Below are 21,055 nucleotides of genomic sequence, written 5' to 3'. Positions count from 1 at the left end.
TCTCGGAGCTGTTTGTTAAATTAATTCCTAATGTACACAAATATTAATAAATTAGTATAAATATGTAACTTGTGTTCAAAATGAAGCCACATAATTCAGCTTTAGTGATGGAAATGCTATAGCTTGGCACTTTCTGGACAAACAGGGGACTCTCCAGATCAGACAAACACATAAAGAAGTTTGGCAAGTGACTACAAGGGAAAAAAAAGAAACCAGGCCTATTCACTCTAGAAACAAAAAAGATCAAGCTAAACATGTGAGCTGATAAGGATCTTGCAGAATCTCCTTAATTTTAAATTCCCAAGAACCAGTTAAACAAAGTTTACACAGTGTATTTATAATTCATCACAGCCCTTGAACAGGGGATGTGCTTTTAGAAGTTTCTTCCAGTCTTGTACTTCTAGAATTAGTGACTGTTAATACTATCTCAACACATTTCTTCTCCCAAATCCTACACAGACATGTGAAACAAAACTGTACAACAGTTTATGAATAGTTTTTCTAACTGTAAAAGTAGCAATGGAGTCTAAAAGTGCTTATTCACTGTGAATTAGCAGGGCCACCACTGACAAAAACCATCCACAAGAAAATTGAAAACATGTAACACTGAAGAAATTAATATGATTTTGCAAAGGAAAGCTGAAAATTAAAGGTTAAAACCCCTCCCTTGTCTTCTGAACACTTTAATTCCTGTAATATCATATATTACATAAGGCCAGATTGCACAGCGTTTGTCAGCATTTGCAATGTGTGTCTGTGAATACATCAGAAAGGCCATTGATTCAAGGCCTTCCCCTCCTTGTGAAGAAGTAACTGTGCAGGCAAGTGGGAAGTCTCTATTTTCAGATATTGTTGTTAGGTCAAGCACGAGAAAACTACCTTCTAAATGTCATACATTTTTTTTTTTTACAGAACATTATATGCAGTCTGCCATGAAAGCTGTCTTTCTGACCTCAAGATAAGGCAAGCTGCATCAATTTCAATGTTTGGAATATCAACCCAACCATGTTTCTTTTAGCAGGCATTTCAGTTTTAATTTGAATTTCTGCCACAGAGCAATACTTTTTTTTCCATAAGCCAAAGTAGAAACAATTTATAGGTGATATACTCTTCTGAAAGCACACAAGCTGTGTTGGGATTATGGTGTCAATTTTCTAGTTGATCCAAAGTACCTCCAACCACTCCTGAATATATTTCTGCAGTATCAAATGACACATCCAGCAGTGGCCCTTTGCATACATTCTCCTTGTAAGAAATTATTTCAGGGCTCTTCTCCTCATATTTTTAGAATTTTCAACCAAAATTGAATTAGTTAGAAAAGAAAATGGTTTGAATTTGAAATCTCAGTTTTTTCTAAAAGTTGAACTCTCAATTAAAGGGAAGTCTAAGATTTCGTGGATCCACCTAAACCCTACATCCATGTCATTCAAACATTAACTGAAAACACACAGGGTGTGAGACTGTCTTCCTGTTACTATAATTGTAATTATAGCCATCCAGAAAGCTTGGCCAACTGTTCTGAAAAGGTCTTGATTCCACTTAAACTGTCTGGAGATTTGCTGAATGACGCCTAACAGTTATTATTTGAGCAGACAGTACCTAGAAATTTAATTTAAACTTTTCACTGGATTATTTACTATTTGTAAGAACAACCTTTTTTCTTTTAGTTCATTGCTTGTAAGAATCACTAGCATCTATAAAGCTGTCTCCAAAGAAAATAGTGGAGGGACACATAGACAAACAATTCAATGATCAGCTTTGCAAGGCCTTGGAAAGGTTATCATCTATCCCTTACTCCAAGAACCTGGCAACCCTAGGGACACCCTAGGGACACCCAGTGGTTTTGCTTTCCATACTTTTAAGATTTTATGACAGAACCTGATTCCCTGAGTTCACAGGACAGGCCAGCTTGGAATAGACCACAGTGGGTCACCTGGTGCAACCTCCCTGCTCAAGCAGGGTCATCCCAGAGCACAGGGCACAGGATTGCATCCAGATGGATCCTGAATATCTCCAAGCAGGGAAACTGCAACCTCTCTGGGCAACCTGTTCCAGTGCTTGGTCACCCACACCGTCAAGGTCTTCCTCGTATTCTGGTGGAACTTCCTGGGCATCAGTTTCCACCTGTTGACTCTTGTCCTATTGCTGAGCACTACCAAGAGCCTGCTTACATCCTCTTGGCACCCTCCCTTCGGCGCTTACAGACATTTATATGGGACACGTATATGGTCTCCCCTTAGCTGCCTCTTCTCAAGGCTGAACAGGCGCAGCCCCCTGAGCCTTTCCTCGTAAAAGAGATGCTCCAGTCCCTTGATCAACTTCGTATCGCTAAGGAGGTCACTACTGCGCTACCATCGCTGAAGTCAAAATCATTCTGGTGAGGGTCCCAACCTGCCAAGGTGCTTTCCTGTAAATATACTCTGTAAATATGCTTTCCTTTAAAATAACCTATAAAGAGCTGCAACTTCAGGGATTGGCACGCTGCTCAAGACCTGTCCTTGATGCCGCCCGGGCTTTAAGCGCAGCCCTGCGCTCGCACCACGGGTCACGCAGAACGAGAGGCTCGGCTCTCCCAGGCAAAGCCCCCGCTCCCAGCCCCGCCAGGACGCGCCGGGAGACGGGCGGGGCGGAAGGGACGGGGCGGGCTGAGGGGAGGCGGTACCGGGGCCGGAGCTCGGCCGAGCCCCGCCCGCGCCCCGCCCTCCGGCGCTGGCCTTCGCAGCCGGGAAGGGCCGGGAAGATGCTGGAGACGCTGCGCGAGCGGCTGCTGAGCGTCCAGCAGGACCTGAGCGCCGGGTGGGTACGGCCTGCGGCACCGCGGGGCTGGCGGGGACACCGGGAGAGGGGCCCGCGTCCCGCAGCCCGGCCGGGCAGGGGGGGAAAGCAGGTGACCGGGGGCCGGGGAGGCGTGGACTGGCGCAGGGAGGGAGGAAGAGGAGGAGATTGCGCAGCCGGGAGGCGCTGCCGGGGCCGGTCTGTCACCCGGGGTGCCCCCCTGGGTGCGGGGACGGGCTGGAAAGGCGGCTCCAGGGTGCCGAGTCCCGCCGTGCTCCCGCCTGGGCTGGGCTGATGGCGGGCTGGAGAGCCTGCGGGGCCGCGGGCACCGCTGGGGAGCCGCGGTGCCCGGGGAGCAGCTGCGGTCAGGGGAAGGAGAGAGAGAGAGAGAAAGGGACGGACAGTCAGACAGACCGCAGTTGTGAAAGAAGATGTGAATGAGGTCAATTAACGCCCTTGAATTTTTAATGAAGTTACCGACCTTCAAGGTTTCATGGATCAGCCTAATCCCTTAAAGAGCATTTCTGGGCGCCGCTTGGTGTGCGGAGAAACTCGCTCTGCCTTGGAAGATGAGTTACTGTCACTTGGGGAAAAGGAGCGCAGGATAAGCGGATGGAACAGCCCCACGCTTGCACTAAAAAGTAGAAAGATATTCTTCCTGCGTTGTCTCCCGAGGTTTATTCGGCTAGGCCCCGTGTCGATGCTGTTTTTAGTACAAGCAGGTGGCCCAAGTGAGTGTCGCTGGAAGCCAGCGAGTGGCCGCAGGACAAGGTCATGCCTGTGCTGCAGAGCTGGTGGCTCATGATGAGCCACAGGGGAGTATTGTGTTGTAATCAATTGCTTTTAAAAACTGTGTTCTCTTTGGCAGCGTTAAGGCTACCTTATATTAACCCTATGGTAAATATTTATATATAGTGAAGAATGTCTTTGTACCCTAGAAACTGAAAATATCTGAAATAACTGAAAATATAAGTTTGTCATTACTTGCTTGTATACCGTTGTATGATGGTCAAGAGAAACTGACAGAGGACACTGCCAGTCAAACAGATAAATTGCTTACATGTTATCTCTCTCCTCTTAGCAAACAGCAACTGAATATTAAACTGCCTTAAAAATACAGACAAAAACATTGCCTTATTTCTGTCTGATTTTCTCTTTTGCTTCTCAGAGGGGTTGATATCTCAGTACAGTGTAAGGCTCTTTTGAAAAGGGTGTTTTTCACGTGGTGAAAGAGAACAACAGAAAGGTCATAACACGCCAGATCTGATGGTCATTTAATTCTGTGGTTCTGTATTTGTGTTTTTCATATTTGCTGCAGTGGAGTCTGTATACTTCCATGTATTTTGCCTCCTTCCTGGTGTTGCAATGTTTTGTTCTGAGAACAGTCCCTGATTTCATAATGTCCATCCTTGTATTTTGGCAACTCCATTTATGTGCCCTTTTTCCAGTGTCCGGTCTTTAAGTGGTATTTTCATGTGTGGTGTAATCTCTTTTTTTTTTTTTTTTTTTTTGGCCATTGGGAACCTGTTTCTCAGAACCACAGTGGCAGAGGCTGTGGAAGGTATCTTTTTTTTTTTCCTTTAGTGTTCCCATATATCCAGAACACAAGTTGACCTGGTTTGCCCCCTTTTCCTTCCTAGACCGTGCAACCTAATTTCTTGGTGTTCTGGATTACTCTGTTCTGCACCCCACCAAGTGGTAAAAGAAGTCATTTTGTGATGTTGAGACTTCAGCTTAAAATTGTATAATTCTCAAAACCCAAAGAGAGTATTTTTTGTGGCCAACTTGTTAACTACACATAAGTGCTTGCAAAGTAGAATAAGTGAATTTCATGAAATTGCAAGGGGAAAGGTTTTCCAGGGCTTCTAAGACAATAATACCACTTCCCGAGGAGTATGGGAACATGATGTATTGCTGAAAAAGTTTAAATCTGGGTTGTGTGGTTTAAAGAGAGCAGTTTAGAGTTATCAGCCATTTCTGTGGCCTCCTTCCTTGCTCAGTTGTGTCTGCTGTCTAATTCTGAGTGTCCTGTAAGCAAGGTGTCTGAATTTTGACCCATTCACCTATTAGCAAGTTTTTGCAGGCAGAGGAAAAACAACTAGAATGGATGCAGTGGAGAAGGGCAAATTGCACAGCTTCCTTCAGCAGTGGGCTCTTCCTCAGTGTGCTGTGGTTGTTGCTACCTGGCTTGGCTGTTGTAAGCAGCTCTCTGAGAGGGAGTGGAGACCTGCCTTAGCATGTCTTTTCTTAAATTGTAAATCACCTGGTGTGCTGTAGAGCTTTGATGTTTCTTTGAGTTCCTGGAAAACAGTGATCAAGACTGGGGGAGTGATTTGACTACTCCTCAAAGCAGCCTGAATATCTGTCAGTATATTAGGTTCTTTCTCAGTCCCCGGGTCACTCAGGATTACAGATCTCTCTGTCATATGTGGAGGATATCTTTGGCTCTCATAGTTCATTTCCATCTTGCTTGTGTCTCTGTCATTTATTTCTTACTGTCCTGAGCAATAAAAGTTTTTTGTGACCACAAAGGGCCTAGAAATTGAGCATAGCCATTGCCTGGGTGATCAGGGAATAGCCAGCAGGCTTGGTTCTCACTGTACTGTGTCAGCTTGACTAGTGTGTGTGTGTGTGTGTGTGTATGTGCATATATATATAAAATATATGCATATATATATTAAATATATATATGCATGTATATAAAATATGTATCTTTTTATATATGTATATATTTTGACTGCTGAAGAGTGGAAAGAGTTGGGGAGGGAGGGTTGTTTGCTTGGTTTGGGGGGGTTTTTTTGCTTTTGAGGAGCAAAATAGTCAGTTTGAAATGCACTGTGTGTGAAAGAAGCCTCAGATCTGCTGAGTAGCAGTGCACTGTGGTGATGCTGCTGGAGGTTGTGAAAGCTGGCAGAAGAAAAGTTGTGCTTCTGCTGGTTTTGTGTTGGCAGGCTTATGGCAGGTGGGCTATACGTGTGTGTGTGACTGTCATGCTTTTCCTTGCCATGAGAACCTTCCTGTAAATGGTATTCCTCAGGGCTGGATTGGTTATTGCTAGGCATGTCTTTAGTTCCTGCCTGCTAAGGAAATTGTATCAACAAGTAGATGACTTATATACACAATTCCCATTAAACTTGTCATACTGAATTGTCTGATGCGCTTCTACAAAAAATTTCAAGATTTAGCAGCAGTGTCAGTGGAAATAAATTCATATGAGGATCTCCACAAAACTAAGGGAAATTTGATTTATTTGTGAAACAAGCTGAAACAAAATTAAGTGTAATAGACTGGAATTAAGACATTATGTGCTCAAGCAATTCATTCTCTGGTTTTGATGTTGTAAATGTCTGATGGATTTGTGTTTTGATTTGTAGGTTGAAGACTTTGAGCGACAAATCAAGAGATGCAAAGAAAAGTAGGCAAAGGTACTTTTGAATGTCTTAATATATAGCATTAATAGAAGATATTCTTGTTAAGAAAAAATTTGAAGTGGCTCATATATATGAGTCAATTGCAAGAACATTTGCATATAATTTTACAAAATACTATTTTGACAACAGAGAAGCTTAACGAAAGCAAATGCTTTGCTTAACACAGCCTTCATTGATAGGCCTAAATAATTTCTAATGGCTGTCAATCAGTTTATAAATTACTATTTAAATTAAATGAATAGGCAGTGTTTTTGTAGTACCTCATAGAAGATTCAGGTTGCAGTACACTGAAATATAATTGTTTACAATCTCTGTGAATCTCTTGTCCTAAAATTGTAACTCAGGGGAGTTTTTTTTGGGTAAAAACAGATATAGGAGCCTTTTTATTGTGGAAGATATGTGTGTAATGAAATACTTCAGTTTTCTGTTTCAAGAAGCTTTGATAATTGTGCTGATTTGGTTTTCTTTCTTTAATTGATTTGAGGTTTTTTTTTTTTTAGTCCTCTACATTTTAGTTCTCATTTTTTCAACCCGTGTAAGCTGCAGCGAAAGACTACTTGTTGGCTGTAAATGACATCTGTGAGAGTTACTTCTTAAAATCAGATATGCTTTAGTGTAAAGCATGTTCTTACAAATAGTATCTGTAAGACACAAATACTGTTTGTGTCTACATACTAAGTAGACACAAATTAGTTTAAAAAGAAGACAAGTGCTAAAAATAAAACATCTGAAATGTGAAAGGGGTCGAGGAGCCTGACCAGTAGTGATTGAAGATGTTCAATCCATAAAAGCCCATAGGACCATATGTGCCCAGAGGTATCTCATGAAAATCAAGAGGTACAAATTCCATGTTTCTCTGGGAAGAAAGTATCCCCTGCAACAATGCAGGCTGGGGCTGACAGACTATCTGGGAAGTAACTTTGCTAAAAAGGCCTTGGAGTTCTTGGCAGACAGCAGGCTGAATGAGAGCCAGGGGACATGCCTTGCAGCAGGGAAGTCCCACAGTTAATGGGGTTGCAAACAGCACCCCGACAGTGGGATTGAGGAATGTGATTGTCCCCTGCATTCAGCACGCCTCAGAGCACTAACTACCCTGTCCAGTTTGGTCCCCAGTTTGAGAAAGGTGTTAATATTCTGGAGCAGTTTAGTGGAGGGCCACCAGAATGGCTGGGGCAGGAGCTCTGTGTATGAGGAAGAGCAGAGATGGGCAGCTCTTCAGCCTAGGTGACTTCTGGGAGACCTAGCAGCAGCCTGCCATTGCATGTGAACTGGTTAATGAGGAAACTGGTGTGTGGTGGGAACTCAAGAGGTGATAGAAATGCGATGGAACAAGAGAAGATCAGACAGGAAAAGCTGAGAAAAGCTTCCTGAGAAAGCTGCTTTGATCTCATAGCTGGTTTCAACAGGGGAGTGCTGTAGGAACTTCCTGAGGTCCCTTTCCACCTCACTGATTCTGTCACTTTTCCCTTGCTTAAGGACAAGAAGCTTTAATTTATGGTAGTTTGTTTTGGGGTTTTTTTTTGTTTTTTTCCTCATTCAAATTGTTTGAATGATAATGCAAAACAGTCTATTGGGGTGATCTTCCAAGAGACAGATTTTGGATAACATTAAGATCTTCACATCCTTAGAAGCACTGTATTGTTAATTTTCTATAACTTATAGTAAGATGTCTTTATACTTGAAGCTGTTATTAATGGAAGTGTATGCATCAAATAGAAAATCATTAGAGCATTAAACTGGCAAAGGTTCCTTAGCTTAGTATTTATTTTTGGTGTAGGATATATTAAGTGGAATATCTGTCTTGAAGGACATGAACTTGTGTAGTAGTCTTTTTTTTCAGAATGTTTCTGTGCCCTTTTTTAGGTTAAAATTATGTTCATCCTATATCTTTGTTAACTGTACTTCAAAATTATTCAACAGAACTTGTTTTTAATGGACATGGTTGAAAAGAAGTAAGAATAGGCTATCATAAAACAACAAGGGAAAAAAGCAATAAAGCAATCCTAGCTTTGGAATATTCTTGTAAGATACACTGTGTAATGCATTTTAAACCAAAATTGGCAAAGTGTTTGTGAAAGTAGGAGCAGGAGGAAACATTTCTGTGCTCAGCATATCTGTCAGATGTGTGTGCACACATATTTTATAACAGCCTTCTTTTCTTTAACAATGTTGTACATTTGCAATTTGTTTTATAGAACTGTTCAGTGTTTGCCAGAGTTTTCTGCTGGACTGGAATTACTAAGCAGGTATGACCTTCATTTTCTTTATTAGTGTTTGCTTCCTACATTAGATTTAAAAAATCTAATTTCTTAAGAAAGAAATTAGAGAAGAAAATCAAAGTGTTGCCACTAGTTTTTTTGTTGTTTTGCAGTTAGTAGTGTGGGAGTGGTTACCAAATGATAAATGTGTTTAAAGCTTGCCCAATCCTGAAGTGTTGTCATGTTAATGAAACTGAAGTTCTGGAGGAAAAGTTGCATTTAAAAGATGACTAATGCGGAGAGGTGAAGGAGGCCAGCACTGAGTCCTAGTCTGTGATTTCATAACTTAGACATATTTGATACAATTTCCTTTTTTTTTTTAATTGGATGTGGTACATGTATGATTACAATCTTGTTATTTTTAAAAATATTCTTAATTAAAAGTTGAGTTCCAAGTGATGTTTAAGGTGGTGAGTTGTCTTGTAAGTATTGTTTGGTCCGTTTAGCTTTTAATGTCAGTTAGCAGGTTAAAAAACATGAATTGCTTTTTCTTTAAAACACATTATTTCTCACTGTATGTTTGTCTTGGCAGAACAATAAGTACTGGAAAGAATTACACAGCTTTTTAAGCTGTAATTTCTGGTAGTACCTGCAAATATAAGCACAGTGACATCCATGAATTCCTTTGTAAGGAGAGCACAGTACGAAAAAGTAATTTGTCTCTTCTTCAGATACGAAGATGCTTGGGCTGCCCTTCATAAAGGAGCCAAAGATTGTGCAAAAGCTGGAGAGGTAAGAAAAAATAACAATGTCATGCATGAAATATTTTAAAATGTGTAAATAATTTTAAACTAAAACTTTTACTACTCACCTACAAGGTTAACCTTGGCCCCCAGGTGAACATCCACACAGCTTTCTTCATTCTCACAGTAATGTAAACAACAACGTAATGCAAACGTGAAATAACAAAAAAACTCGATGCAATGTAAACAGCTGCAAAGATGATGTTATATGTTACTGCTCTAGATCTTTAAATGCAGTGGGGAGTGGCTGGGAAAGCGCAGAATGTATTTGGGGTTGAGGCACCTTAGTGGTTTGTATCAGGGCAGGGCTGTGGCATTTACACTGCTGCCCACTCCTAGTGCACAGGAGACAGCAAGATTGCCTTGACCAACAGAAGATATTTGGGAAGTGTTTGTGTTTTCTCCTCATTTCATTCACTATTCCTGCCCTGGAAGCAAAGTGACAAGTTGTGTGGTTTATCTGTGGAATGAAGGGGAAGGAAATTTTCAGTAAGTTACCAGTGCATTTATCAGCACCAGACTTTCAGTTTCAAGCCATGTTTAGGGGCAGACAGTGTAATCTGGGTGGCCACAATGCAGAGCAGGACTGAGCTGTCTGAAACCTTCACTTTGGCTGAGTGCATCCCTCCTGGCTCTTCTCTTCACTTAGAGACTTCTCTGTATCTTTTTATAATGGATAAATCACTCACTGTGTATTTACAGTAAGAAAGAAAGAAAGTCTCTTATGTTCTTCTTTCTCTTGCCTAATGGTGTGACCCTGCTTTTCCCTGCATTCTAGTGGAAACCTTCAGGCATGGGAGATAGAGTTCTCCTTGCCAGTTTGGCATGTTTTACTGCTCATAATGCTCTTTTTTTCCTAGAAAATCTCATAAATGATGTTGTCACAATTTTATAATATTTGCTATAGTTTGCTTTAAAAATTGCAATTTTGGAAACAATGTGAGGTTTCATATACATTAAACTAATATAACCTAATCTCACATGTTACGGCTGTTATGGAAAATGAGAATGAAAAACTTCCAGAGAGACTTACATTTTCCTTTAAAATCAGATGTTTACTTTACACACAACTCAGTGTATGCATTGGTTGTTGAATTTTGTTTTTTACTTTTTTTATAAGGGGAGAATAAAAACTGTGTAAGCACAGAAGATTGACTGTGCTGTAGAAGACCTAAAGGTCCACTTGTCCAGTATCCAATTTCTGCTTACTTGTGCTGTCTTATTTATAAATGTTGAGTAAAGTGAAAATTTCAGGCTTCAATTGCAGCTTACAGTCTTACCATGTTAAATGGTAGATGTTAACTACCAGTTCCATGCACAAAATTTTCCTTTTAGATGATTATCATTTCACCTGCATTCATTTATCTCAGGGCTGAAATGTTTGTGGTGTTTGTCCCCATCTCATGGTGGCTTGTTTTGTTTTTTTTTTTTGTTTGCTTCACTGTTTAACTGATATAAATACCATATCCCAATCTCAGAAATAGACGTGGCTTTTTTAAGTAAGACTGTTTGGTCTTTTAAAGTGTTCCATTTCTCACTGGGCTTTGGAATAAGTTTTCAAAATGTGTCTGGTGAAACAAGATGTTTTCTAAACAGGGATAAGTAGCTGGAGGAATTTGCAAAAGATAGTTGTTCTTTTAAAAGAATTTATATAAAGTGGGTAGAACTGTACATTTGAGAGCTCCTTTGCCCATTGCTCAGACTTTTTCAGTTCTGCCTATAAAGATTATAGAAATTGAGGAATTCAGAATGCAGGTACAGCCACAGGCTGTAGTTGTGTGCAAGAGGAAGAATGGGTAATGGAATTAGGAGCAGGGAAACAATAATTGAATCATCTGAATTATATATAATGGAAACGTGTGTTACCTAGGATCTCTTGATTCTGATGTGTTTCATAGAAAATATAAGTGAGACTTTGAAGCAGTGTATCATTTTCTTAGCTTATTATATAATAAAAGTTAAGAAGAATGAAACAACAAGAATTTAAGTAATGTAGAAATGTGTTCATAAACACTTGGCACTCCTGCAGTTTGTCACAAAAGCAGAAGAGCAGTAATGTTATAAAGGCAACTTTTTTTAAAATATCATTCCTTTTACTTTATTTTCTAGACTACTTTGCATGTGCAGGATTTTAATTTTTATTGTTAAGATGAAATTAGTATGACTGGCAACATTAAACTATTGATATAAATATGCACAAAATGGCAGCACTACGATGTTGTTATTGTGCATCAATGCAACACTGCTGCCAAAATTTCAGGTACATCTTGCTTACAGTTAATAACATCCGTTAAATACTTCCTGCATTGATTAGTATATTGAGAAAAAACTTTTTGTCATATTTTTGTTCAGTGCATTTTGAAATAAATATTCCATACTACAGGGGATTTTTTTGAGCATCTTATTTATTTACTTGAGGAGTACACAAGTGGCAGTGCTGTAGGGTTGTTGTGCTGACCTTATGCTTCCAAATGTATTAATTATAAAAAATTAGTCAAGACGCTTATGAACAGGTACAGAAGTTTGCAGTTAAACACCTGTTTGTTGCAGCTGGTTGACAGTGAAGTTGTGATGCTTTCTGCACACTGGGAGAAGAAAAGGAGCAGTCTGGTGGAACTGCAGGATCAGCTTCAACAAATACCAGGGTTCTTAGCAGATCTGGAATGCCTCACAGCAAGCCTAGGTAAGTTCTTATGGACATAACAAACATTCAGATCAGTACAAAGGATTAGACTGAAGTTCAACTGTTGTGAATGTTGTGATTACAAAATTTAATTTTGCTTTCTGTGGTAAAACTGTAGTTCTTAAACAAACTGGTTTTTTTTTTAATCGACAAGTAGCAGTGGTTGCTCTCCCAGCAGTTGAAATTTTGTATGTGTTGGTATATGAAAAAAAAATTGACAAATGTTTGAACGGGTGAAAAATGCTATTCTTGAAGTCTTATTAAATTGTTAAGATTTTTTGATATCTGAAGTGATACTGAGCTTTTCTATAGGTGAATATTAATGCTGCCTATTAGCAAACACCTCACGTTTGTTAGGTGGGTTGCAATTTTTAAAACTTTACCAAAGGTTAATCCATTCATTTTATTAAAAAGATAAATGCTTTGGTGGACTATTTCTGGAACCTCTCGTACAAAGCTGTTGAAAATTAAATTAGGAAAAAATGTTGAGAACTCTTAGTCTCTGAAAGTCTCTGCTGTTGCTGAGCCTTGAAATGGGCAGGCAGCGTTTGGCAAGCAGCAGCCCTGTCTGTCCACAGTACGTCCCTTGATGCTTCCATGAAAATCCATACAGCATACATCAAATTAAAGCTTCAAAAAACTTCTGTCTGCACATAGATTTTAGGTAGCTAAGTTCCCCAGGGACTGTGCCTGCACTTCCCTTTCTTACAGCTGCTGGGAAGTAATGCAGAAATTCCTCATGTGATTGCAAAAACAGAAATTCCTCTGTTTTTTTGTGAGGTGGGCTGGATTTTTGTGCTGACACAATGTGAAGAAAAGGAGGGTTCTTTTCTGTCTTCAAGGGCTAATTTCTCATTCTGCCATGGTCAGTGGTCATGCAGAAATCAGCTTTTGTTCCTAGGTGGGCTGGTAATAACTTTGCTATTTATTCCTGAAGCAGGGAATATATTCTACTTTTTATTACAGATTTCTTATACGATCTTGTTTAATAAGGCTTTATCATCTGTGCTAACCATTTAATATTGGCTGTTTGAAAAAAAATATTTCTAAGGAAATAAAAGTTCAAATAATGATTTATTAAAATACTGGGTTTAATATTACCGTGCAGTCCACTGGTAGCCCAAAGATAAACAAAGTACTAGAAAGCTAATGAAATTGCCTTTATGGTTCATAATGCTGCAAATGCTGTAAAATCCTGATGAATTTGGGCTGCTTTCTGATTCCTAATACAGTTTTATGAACTAGAACTAATCTCACTCCAATTGTAGAATTTATTGGATAGGTAAGTCTCTAGATATTTTTTTGATACTGCAAAAGTAGGATTGAAGGAAGCATTCAGCAGCCAGCTCAGGGAAGGTAATGAATTTTGACATGTACTGCTAAGGTTCTAGAATTTGAACCAAGCCTTGAACCGAACCAAACCAAGCTTTACCTTTTGTGTTGGATTTTAAGTAATTTATCTAAAGTTTCTTATTAGTTTCTCCTAACAACTGTGTTTTGGGTTTTATTTTTTCTTCTAATAATTTTTATGGAGTCTATTTGAAGAGATAGATGTAATTTGTACCAAATTCAACATCTAACCTTCTGAAGGTGATTTAACAGAACTTTACTGCAATATTCTGCTCATTGTTTTTAGTTTTTAAAACTCTTAAATAATTGCTTCATATAAATATAAACTGTATTCAGCTTTTCAAGAGATGACTATTTCTCTGACTGTAAATTTTGAATATGAGTAAAATATTCTGTAAAAAAAATGAAAATAGAATCACAAAATGCTGAGTTATGCACTCAAGATGTAATTTGGCTAACCTTCATCATTTCAACAAAATAGTTGGTTCTTCTGATATGTTATGCTTCTAATAAATGTATTAATGCTTCCATTTTGAAAGTAAGTAGGGGACCCTGGCTGCTTTCGGTGAAAGAAATTTCAGATAATGGAAATGAACCTTTTTAGTGACCTGCTTAAAATTGGTATGACTCATGTACAGATTCTTCAGCTTTTGCTATGTATTACAGGACACGTTTTCATTAGCAATTTTATAAAGTTCTTTAGCTTAGGTATTCACATTATCAGTCATCCCTCACTTGAAGTAGAAAATCTGTAGCTTCATTTGATAAATTTATTGTATTATGTAATGTCTTGTAGCTGCTACTGAGAATTTTGAAGAAAAAAGTTACTCTCATGTAAAGGTGGAAAGGACAGTTATTGCCCTTTCAAAGTGCAGAATTGGAATCATCACTTAAGCCAGTTTTTGGTTGAGATGTTGTAGAAAATATCTCCTCGCTGATATCAGCATACTTAGTATGAAATGTGTTTTCATGTTTGAGCAGTGGCATTTTGCTCAAACATTGGTTTTGGTTTCAGCAAATCCATACACACAAACATTAATCCAAATCCTTTTTTCCTCCCTTCCTTTTTTTTTTTTTTTTCATTTAAAGATCAGCTTGATGCTGGTTTCAGAAAGACTGCTCTTGTATATAGGTGACAGATCCAACATAGGTTGAAAATGTTTTCCTTGTGGGACTGCAAAGAAAATAAGGCTGGGCATGTAGTCACAGAGATAAAAGCCTTTGCCTCTTAGTCTTTAGGGTTTATTTTAAGTAAGGACTAGATGGGTGTGAAAATTTGTTGGGGAAACAGAACATTTTGCACTGCTTAGGAGAAGCATCCTTGTTTATATCTTGAGCGAAAGGTCAGTCTTTTTTTATTACAGATTGTGTGTCAAGTATGAAAGTTGCCATTCTCTAGCTTTGCAAAATTCGTCTAATTTTTTCAGAATTTGCATTTATCTTTTACTGAAAAATCTGGTAAGATGTTGGGAAGATTTATGTAAAATCAGAGAATTTTAATAATATTGTGTAAAGACATCTGTGTTCAACAGGGAATTTTTCTCCATAGGCTCCAGGGCACAACACTTCAGCAGAGGGGGTTGTTGTATTAGGTAGGGATATATATGTGTAAAAGGCATACAGTTTGGTGCTGTAAACTTGGAAGTCCCTGAGGATTGAGTACACAAGGAAAAGGATCCTAGTGTACCTGCTATGTAGTTTCAGCAAAGAAGCTGCTCTAACTTCATGTAAGTGGTATAATAATAGCTGGGTTTAAGATCCTTTCTGTGAAAACAGATAAAAATTGTGCACTAGTAGAACTGTAATTATATAAAGTTTTTCCTTTTATTTTTTTTTTATTTTGCAGCTGAATTGAGCTCTTCCTGGTCTTATATGTCTTTCACTGCTCATTTTAACCTTTTAGTAATCCTTGCCCTTGTAATCTCTGTGTGGCCTAGCAGTATAGAGACCATCTTTGATACAATTGCTTCCATCCTTTTTGCTTTTTCCCTTTCAGATAGAAAATAAATGGGCTTTGTAGAAATGTTTTTAATACTCCTGCATGGTTTCTGTTGTTTGAATGGCTGGGACAGTGTAGGAAAGCTACACCTAAAGTTAGTGGAAACCTATTTTCTGACATACAGCTGTGATTTAGCTATTCTAACAAATTTGTACTCATACAGAACTACAGATAACATAGGTTTCAGTTAGAAAAGTTATGTCGTACATTTAAATTAGGTACAGTTTAGAAAGAAGGTGTTTCCTGGATAAAAAAAACTCGTGGTTATTGAGTTCTAGATAAATACTTTAATATCTGATAGCTGGTAAACCATGGAAAACAGTGTATGCTGATGGAAGATAATACAGTGTAATGTCACCTCACCAAACTTTAAGCATACTTCAAAAGAATTAAAACTAAGCATTAATGTTTCAAATACTGTTGTTATGCTTGTGGTAATGTAAGAAATATAGCCCAAACTGTTGTAATTGGAGTGATGTGACACAAAGAATAATTTTTTTTTGTTTTTTTAGCTAATAAAAAATACTATTGCTACCAAGTGTGGCATATTGCTGTATATGAAAAGTCTTAGTCTAAAGGTAAATATGTTTTTTAAAATCTGAAAAAGATTTAGAGGAGATGCATTTTTCACAGCCTAAGTTTCAAATTAATTAAATCTGTAGTTTTGTTTGGCACTGCCTTTGTATGCACAGTGCATATATTCTCTTTTGGGTAAGAGAGATGTTAAATTCTCAGCTGTAGCTGCTGCAACGGAGCTTGTCTTCAATTTTTTTGTGAAAAGCAATTTTTCTTTCACTTCAGATAGGAAAAAAACTTCTGAAACCTCTGTTGCAGTAAAGCAGGATTGTTGCCTCCTGGACAGATCTCTGGTGTCCATTTCTCTTCTTCAGGAACACAGTGTTTTCTGCAGTTCCCGCTAGAGGCTGCTCAAATGCAAGTGCTAGAAATCAGTTGCTCTCTAGAATTCACTTTCTTTCATCCTCTTTATTTTCCTATTCTTTGCTGTTGTCTTTTAATATTATTTCAACAGCAAATACAGCAAAGCAGGTGGTAGGCGTTTTTAAGTGGAAAAAACAGTGGTTGATAGGTACCTTAGTAAATTATTTTCAGTCCTGCTGTGTTTGAGAATTTTGCAGATTAATAAGGGAGCAATTATTCTGAAAAGCAAGTTAGCACAATACAGGTATTTGGATTTTAATGCACTCAGAGAAGTCTATTTCCTAAAGAAAAAGGGCCTACCAATCATAATTGTAATCATGATATTACGCTTTGAATACATCTGGATTTTGTGAGAGAAAATTGAGTATGTGGTAAGTGATGAATGCTCCACATCACAATATGTAGAATGAAAACATTTTTTCCCCTCAAACTTGTTTTTGCATTAATTGTCAATTGCCTTTCTTTATTTTTTGTTGTCTTTTGCCAATCCCTCCCACTTCCCCTCAGTGATCTGTATACAGAAAAATAATTTAGGGAAATTTTTACTGATTATATTATTCATGTTTCCCTTTCCTGTTGTGGATCTTCTTTGTTAGGGGCTAAAAAAATGGTGTTAAGTGAAGCTGAACATATGAATATGCATCCTAGGAAATTTGCTTATGAAGTCTTAACCTCTCCTTTTTTAGAGGAACCACAAGGATGGCTATTTATAATGAAGCAATGGCTAAGGAAGTTGAAATTATTTATTGTCCAAGATAGGCTTCAAGTAGAATAGCCAAGCCAGAATGGAGGATTTGGCTGATGCCTTCAGCTTCCTGTTTCCTTTTTTTGAGTATCTGAAATACATTAACTCTGGCTGCTATTTGTTTGTAAAAATGTGAATTATTCTTGCTCCTGAATTTACCTTCCCAGTGGTATAGGAGAAGGCCTGGCAAAAAGATGAATAATATTCCTGTAGTTCACACAGTTTCATCCCAGAGTGACCAGCTGGTTAGGGTTTGGGAAAATATATTCTCCACTGTGAGATCCTGAGGAGAGACATGAAATTTAGCATTAATCACCGTCAGGGAAAGTGATTCTTTGATACAAGGTTCACATGGGTTAGTTCAGATGAGAAAGGACCTCAGGAATTTTCTAGTCCAAATTTCTACTCAAAGCAATGTGAGCTATGAGATGAGATTAGTTTTCTCAGGACATGTCATAGACAAGATCTATTTGAAGTTGAGACTGAGCAATTATGTTTAAAGAAAATATTAAGGGATGTGTATGTAAAATAGGTAGATTTAATTGTAAAATTTACATGTGTATGTAAAATAGGTACGTCTCTATATTTAGCTTATCAGTAAAGGGTCTGTCTTCAGAGACATAAATATCTGTTGTTTTATATTACCATGGCATCATGTGAAAGTTAAAATTCTCCCTGTATGCTTTATTTTTGTTTCATTGGAAAAAATGAATATTTGACCTGGCTTTGGCCAGCACAGATTTATTCCTTGGATTGGTACTGTGTAGGAAGTGCTAAACTGGCAGCCTGCTCAAGAAAGAAAAGTATGAGTTCTGGGTGCTTCTCTTCCTCAAAAACAGGCCAGGATCCTGTGTCACTACGATGCTGGGACAAATAGGATGGTTCAGCACCTTACTACAAGGGAACCTCAGATAGATCTCCCTTTAACATGGCTCTGCTGCCACTCTTCACTATGGGATTTGTGATGAGATTTGTTTGTCTTTTGGAGCCATTTATATGTGTGTAATTATCACCATGTTAATTATTACCTTTATGAAATCCTGTTTCTGTTCAGGTGAGTTGTCTGTCCATTGATGCAGTTAGATATTCATACAAGTCTTTCTTACAGCCCAGCTAGAGGCAAACTTTGAGGAAATGGAGAATCATCTGTTGTGTCTTGAGGAACTATGTGAACAGTGTGAATTGGAGAGGTACAAATGTATGCAGGCATTACAGCTGGAAAACTACAAGAAAACAAAAAGGTAAATAAAACGCTTGTTATAAATATAAATAAGCATACAATATAAGCCTTTTGTTATTATCCCCCCCATATATAATATTATCCCTTTTATTTTAATCTTCTAAATAAACAATAGTCTTTGACAGGACATTGCTAATTTATAGTAGATTCATTGAATGTCTTAGTGATGAACAAAGAGTACATGTGTTTGGAAAATTATCACAACATTGTTGTTAAGATTAGGTCATGTTTATTATTCTCCACAAAGAATTGGAATAAGGGCTGTTGTTAATGAGCACAGATAAACTGTTGTTTCTTTTAATCCCTTGCCCTGGTTTATGGATTCCTTTTTTTTTTTTTCCCAAGTACCTGTCAGGTTAGGAACTAAATTTTCCTCTATTTTCCTTTCAGTATCCAATCCTGTAAGTACCTTTTATTCTGTATGAAAGGTATTAATCTCCTGCCATTCTCTTACTTGTAAAAGCAGAGCATTAATTCTTGGAATCAGAGTTCAACTTACAGCAGTATGTATGAAAATTCAGAACTTTGAACTCATGAGCTTCAGGTTAGCCTAAAAGATAAAGTAGCAAGAGAAAAATATGAAGCCCTTAAATAACTGTTGACTTCCTTGATTTTTGTTACCGCCAGTGCCAAAACTAACCTAATAAAAGGAGATAAGAAGAGCAGTATTACATTCATTATATAAATTAGGAAATGAGGAGTTGAATTGAAGCAGTTTGTCAAAGACAGTGTCTGACAGCCTATTAGGGAGGGGTGGGTGGATGTGGATGTTGAACTGACATGGGGATAACCAGGGTACTTGATCTGTCCAGGCAGGAGTCCTGCTGCTAGCCAGGGAAAGCAGCCTGGCACCCTCCTTGCCTCCTTGATTGTGGAAGCAAGATTGATAGATGTGGTAAGATCAGAACAAGTGGTTCTCACAGTTCTGATGAGGATGTGCTGACTGAAGGTGGGACTGTGCCAGACAGCACTGGACACATTTTCCTTAGCTGATCTGTGTTCACCCTCCTTGCCATTCTTGTAGCTCTTTTTATTTGAATGTTTTTTTTTAATCCAAGTCTCTTCCCAAAGGATCTATTCACCCCTGATTATTTTTTCACTAGTGGTTCTCAGTTATTATGTGGGGAATCTTAGGCTTCTGTGGTGTTACAGGTCCAGTTATTGAAGGAGTACTGATGTTGCAGGTTCTACTTTCCAAAAGGTCTCCAATACCCTTCAGTTTTCTGTGAAATTTGGCTGTTTCTTATCTAACTCACCTTTAAACATTTGTGAAGTCCAGTCATCCCTCATGGTCCTATCTGTGGCTTTTGTGAGTATCTTATTACTTTATCTGTCACATCTGGCAATTTCTCATGTCATGACCCTTTAATTTTTCACATCCTGTTCAGTTGTCTTAACTTCAGGCCAAGGCCTCAGCAATGGTTTGTAATTTTCCTGCAGCCTGGATTGCTTCTTTCCCAGGTCAGGGCAATTCCATATTCTCTCTCCAAGAAGAATCAACAGCAGTCAGTATGGCTGAATATTCACTTGTTCAGACCTACTTCAGTTATCTAAATATCTAAGAGTAATGAATCCAAAATTCTAAATATGTGCTATTTACCCAAGTAACACAATTTAAAAATGCATATGAAGCAACAGAACTGATCCCATATAATTATCTTTCTACAGTTTTCTGAATTATTTTTGGTTCTCTGCCATCCTTGCTCCCTTTCTCCTAGCCACTGCTTTCAACATCAAAATAAAGTGTTAAAACATTGCCTGCTCTGCTTAGCAGCATCTAATCAGTTTTATAAATAGATTGCTAAGCAAGCTACTTAGTGTAATTGTAAGCTGATTACATTTGGTCAGACCTAGACAAAACAGGAAAAATGCAGGTAATTTCTGGTTGATCATTACCACTGTGTTTATTTAGGTAAGAAATTAACTGCTAGCTCATTCCAGGAAGGACCCTTGCCAGTGTAGGTGCTTGAAGAGCAAGCAGCCGGTTAACTTGACGTGAGTGTGATTTGTGGTGCATCTTTGGGACTTGTACTCTGTCTTTCTCTCCTCAGTGCTTGGGGTTTTTACTGTGATACCAGCTGAAAGAATCAAGGAGTGGGGAAGGGCTCAGGAGTCTATGCTCTCTCTTTAGCACAGAAATTATTTTCAGGGAGTAAGTGGTTTTGTGTTTGGGAAAAAAAAATCATTTCATGCGTTTTGACAATATAGGGATGAAAACTGAGATGAATCTGAGCTCTAGAAACTCTGATTATTTTAAGCATGTAACAAAACGTAATTTCATTATAAAGTCACTGTAGAGGTTAAGCTAGAAGCTCATGTATTTCAAACCTTTTGAAAAAATCCTATATGAAAGACTTAGAAGAAGGTGCCTTAGGTCAACATCAAACCTATGAAACACAGCTTATGGTAACTATGGGAACTTATTTTAAGAAATAGGTCTCCCTATTAAATAAAACAACTTCATTTCAGTTCAAACAGATCAATTTTTTCCCTTTTGTCATTGTGTTGAGTACTAATTTCAAAGCAGATTCATCAATCCGCATCTTTTCCAGGCTATTTAAAAGCCTGGTGTTTGGGGGATTGGTTTTGGGGGCTTTTTGTGAGCTTCGTTCTGGAATTTTAATATTCTCTTTTTTGTGTTTAAATCCATTGATCGGGGTACCAGTACTGTTGTATGAAGTCTAAATTCCACCCTTCTTTTCTCTGGTTAGTCTCCCTGCAGTCGTTTGCATCAATCTTAGCATTAAACCATGTAGTTTTGTTTCCTGTCTTTTTTTTCAATCAAGCACAATTCTTCTTCCCTTTCCTTCATTCTCCTACTGAGGATATTCTGATTGCAGGAAACTTTGTGTCTCCTTAGTCTCATGTGGCAATTTTTGCTTTCCCAAGGGC

General features: G+C 38.3%; 1 protein-coding gene across 1 annotated transcript in view; it reads left to right on the top strand.

Moving 5' to 3' along the window:
- Positions 1-2,714: 2,714 nt before the first annotated feature.
- The window catches only part of DTNBP1 (dystrobrevin binding protein 1), a 63,898-nt gene continuing 45,557 nt past the window's right edge, over positions 2,715-21,055 (top strand). Inside the window, exons 1-6 of the mRNA XM_058804922.1 lie at positions 2,715-2,796; positions 6,150-6,200; positions 8,402-8,452; positions 9,136-9,196; positions 11,758-11,890; positions 18,032-18,164. Coding sequence (XP_058660905.1) covers positions 2,741-2,796; positions 6,150-6,200; positions 8,402-8,452; positions 9,136-9,196; positions 11,758-11,890; positions 18,032-18,164 — 485 coding nt within the window. The 5' untranslated portion in view covers positions 2,715-2,740. The remainder of the gene's footprint in view (positions 2,797-6,149; positions 6,201-8,401; positions 8,453-9,135; positions 9,197-11,757; positions 11,891-18,031; positions 18,165-21,055) is intronic.

This window comes from Ammospiza caudacuta, chromosome 1 (genome assembly GCF_027887145.1).
Source record: "Ammospiza caudacuta isolate bAmmCau1 chromosome 1, bAmmCau1.pri, whole genome shotgun sequence".
Taxonomy (NCBI): domain Eukaryota; kingdom Metazoa; phylum Chordata; class Aves; order Passeriformes; family Passerellidae; genus Ammospiza; species Ammospiza caudacuta.
Note: the sequence above shows the minus strand (reverse complement) of the source record. Positions and strands in the feature narration are given on the sequence as shown.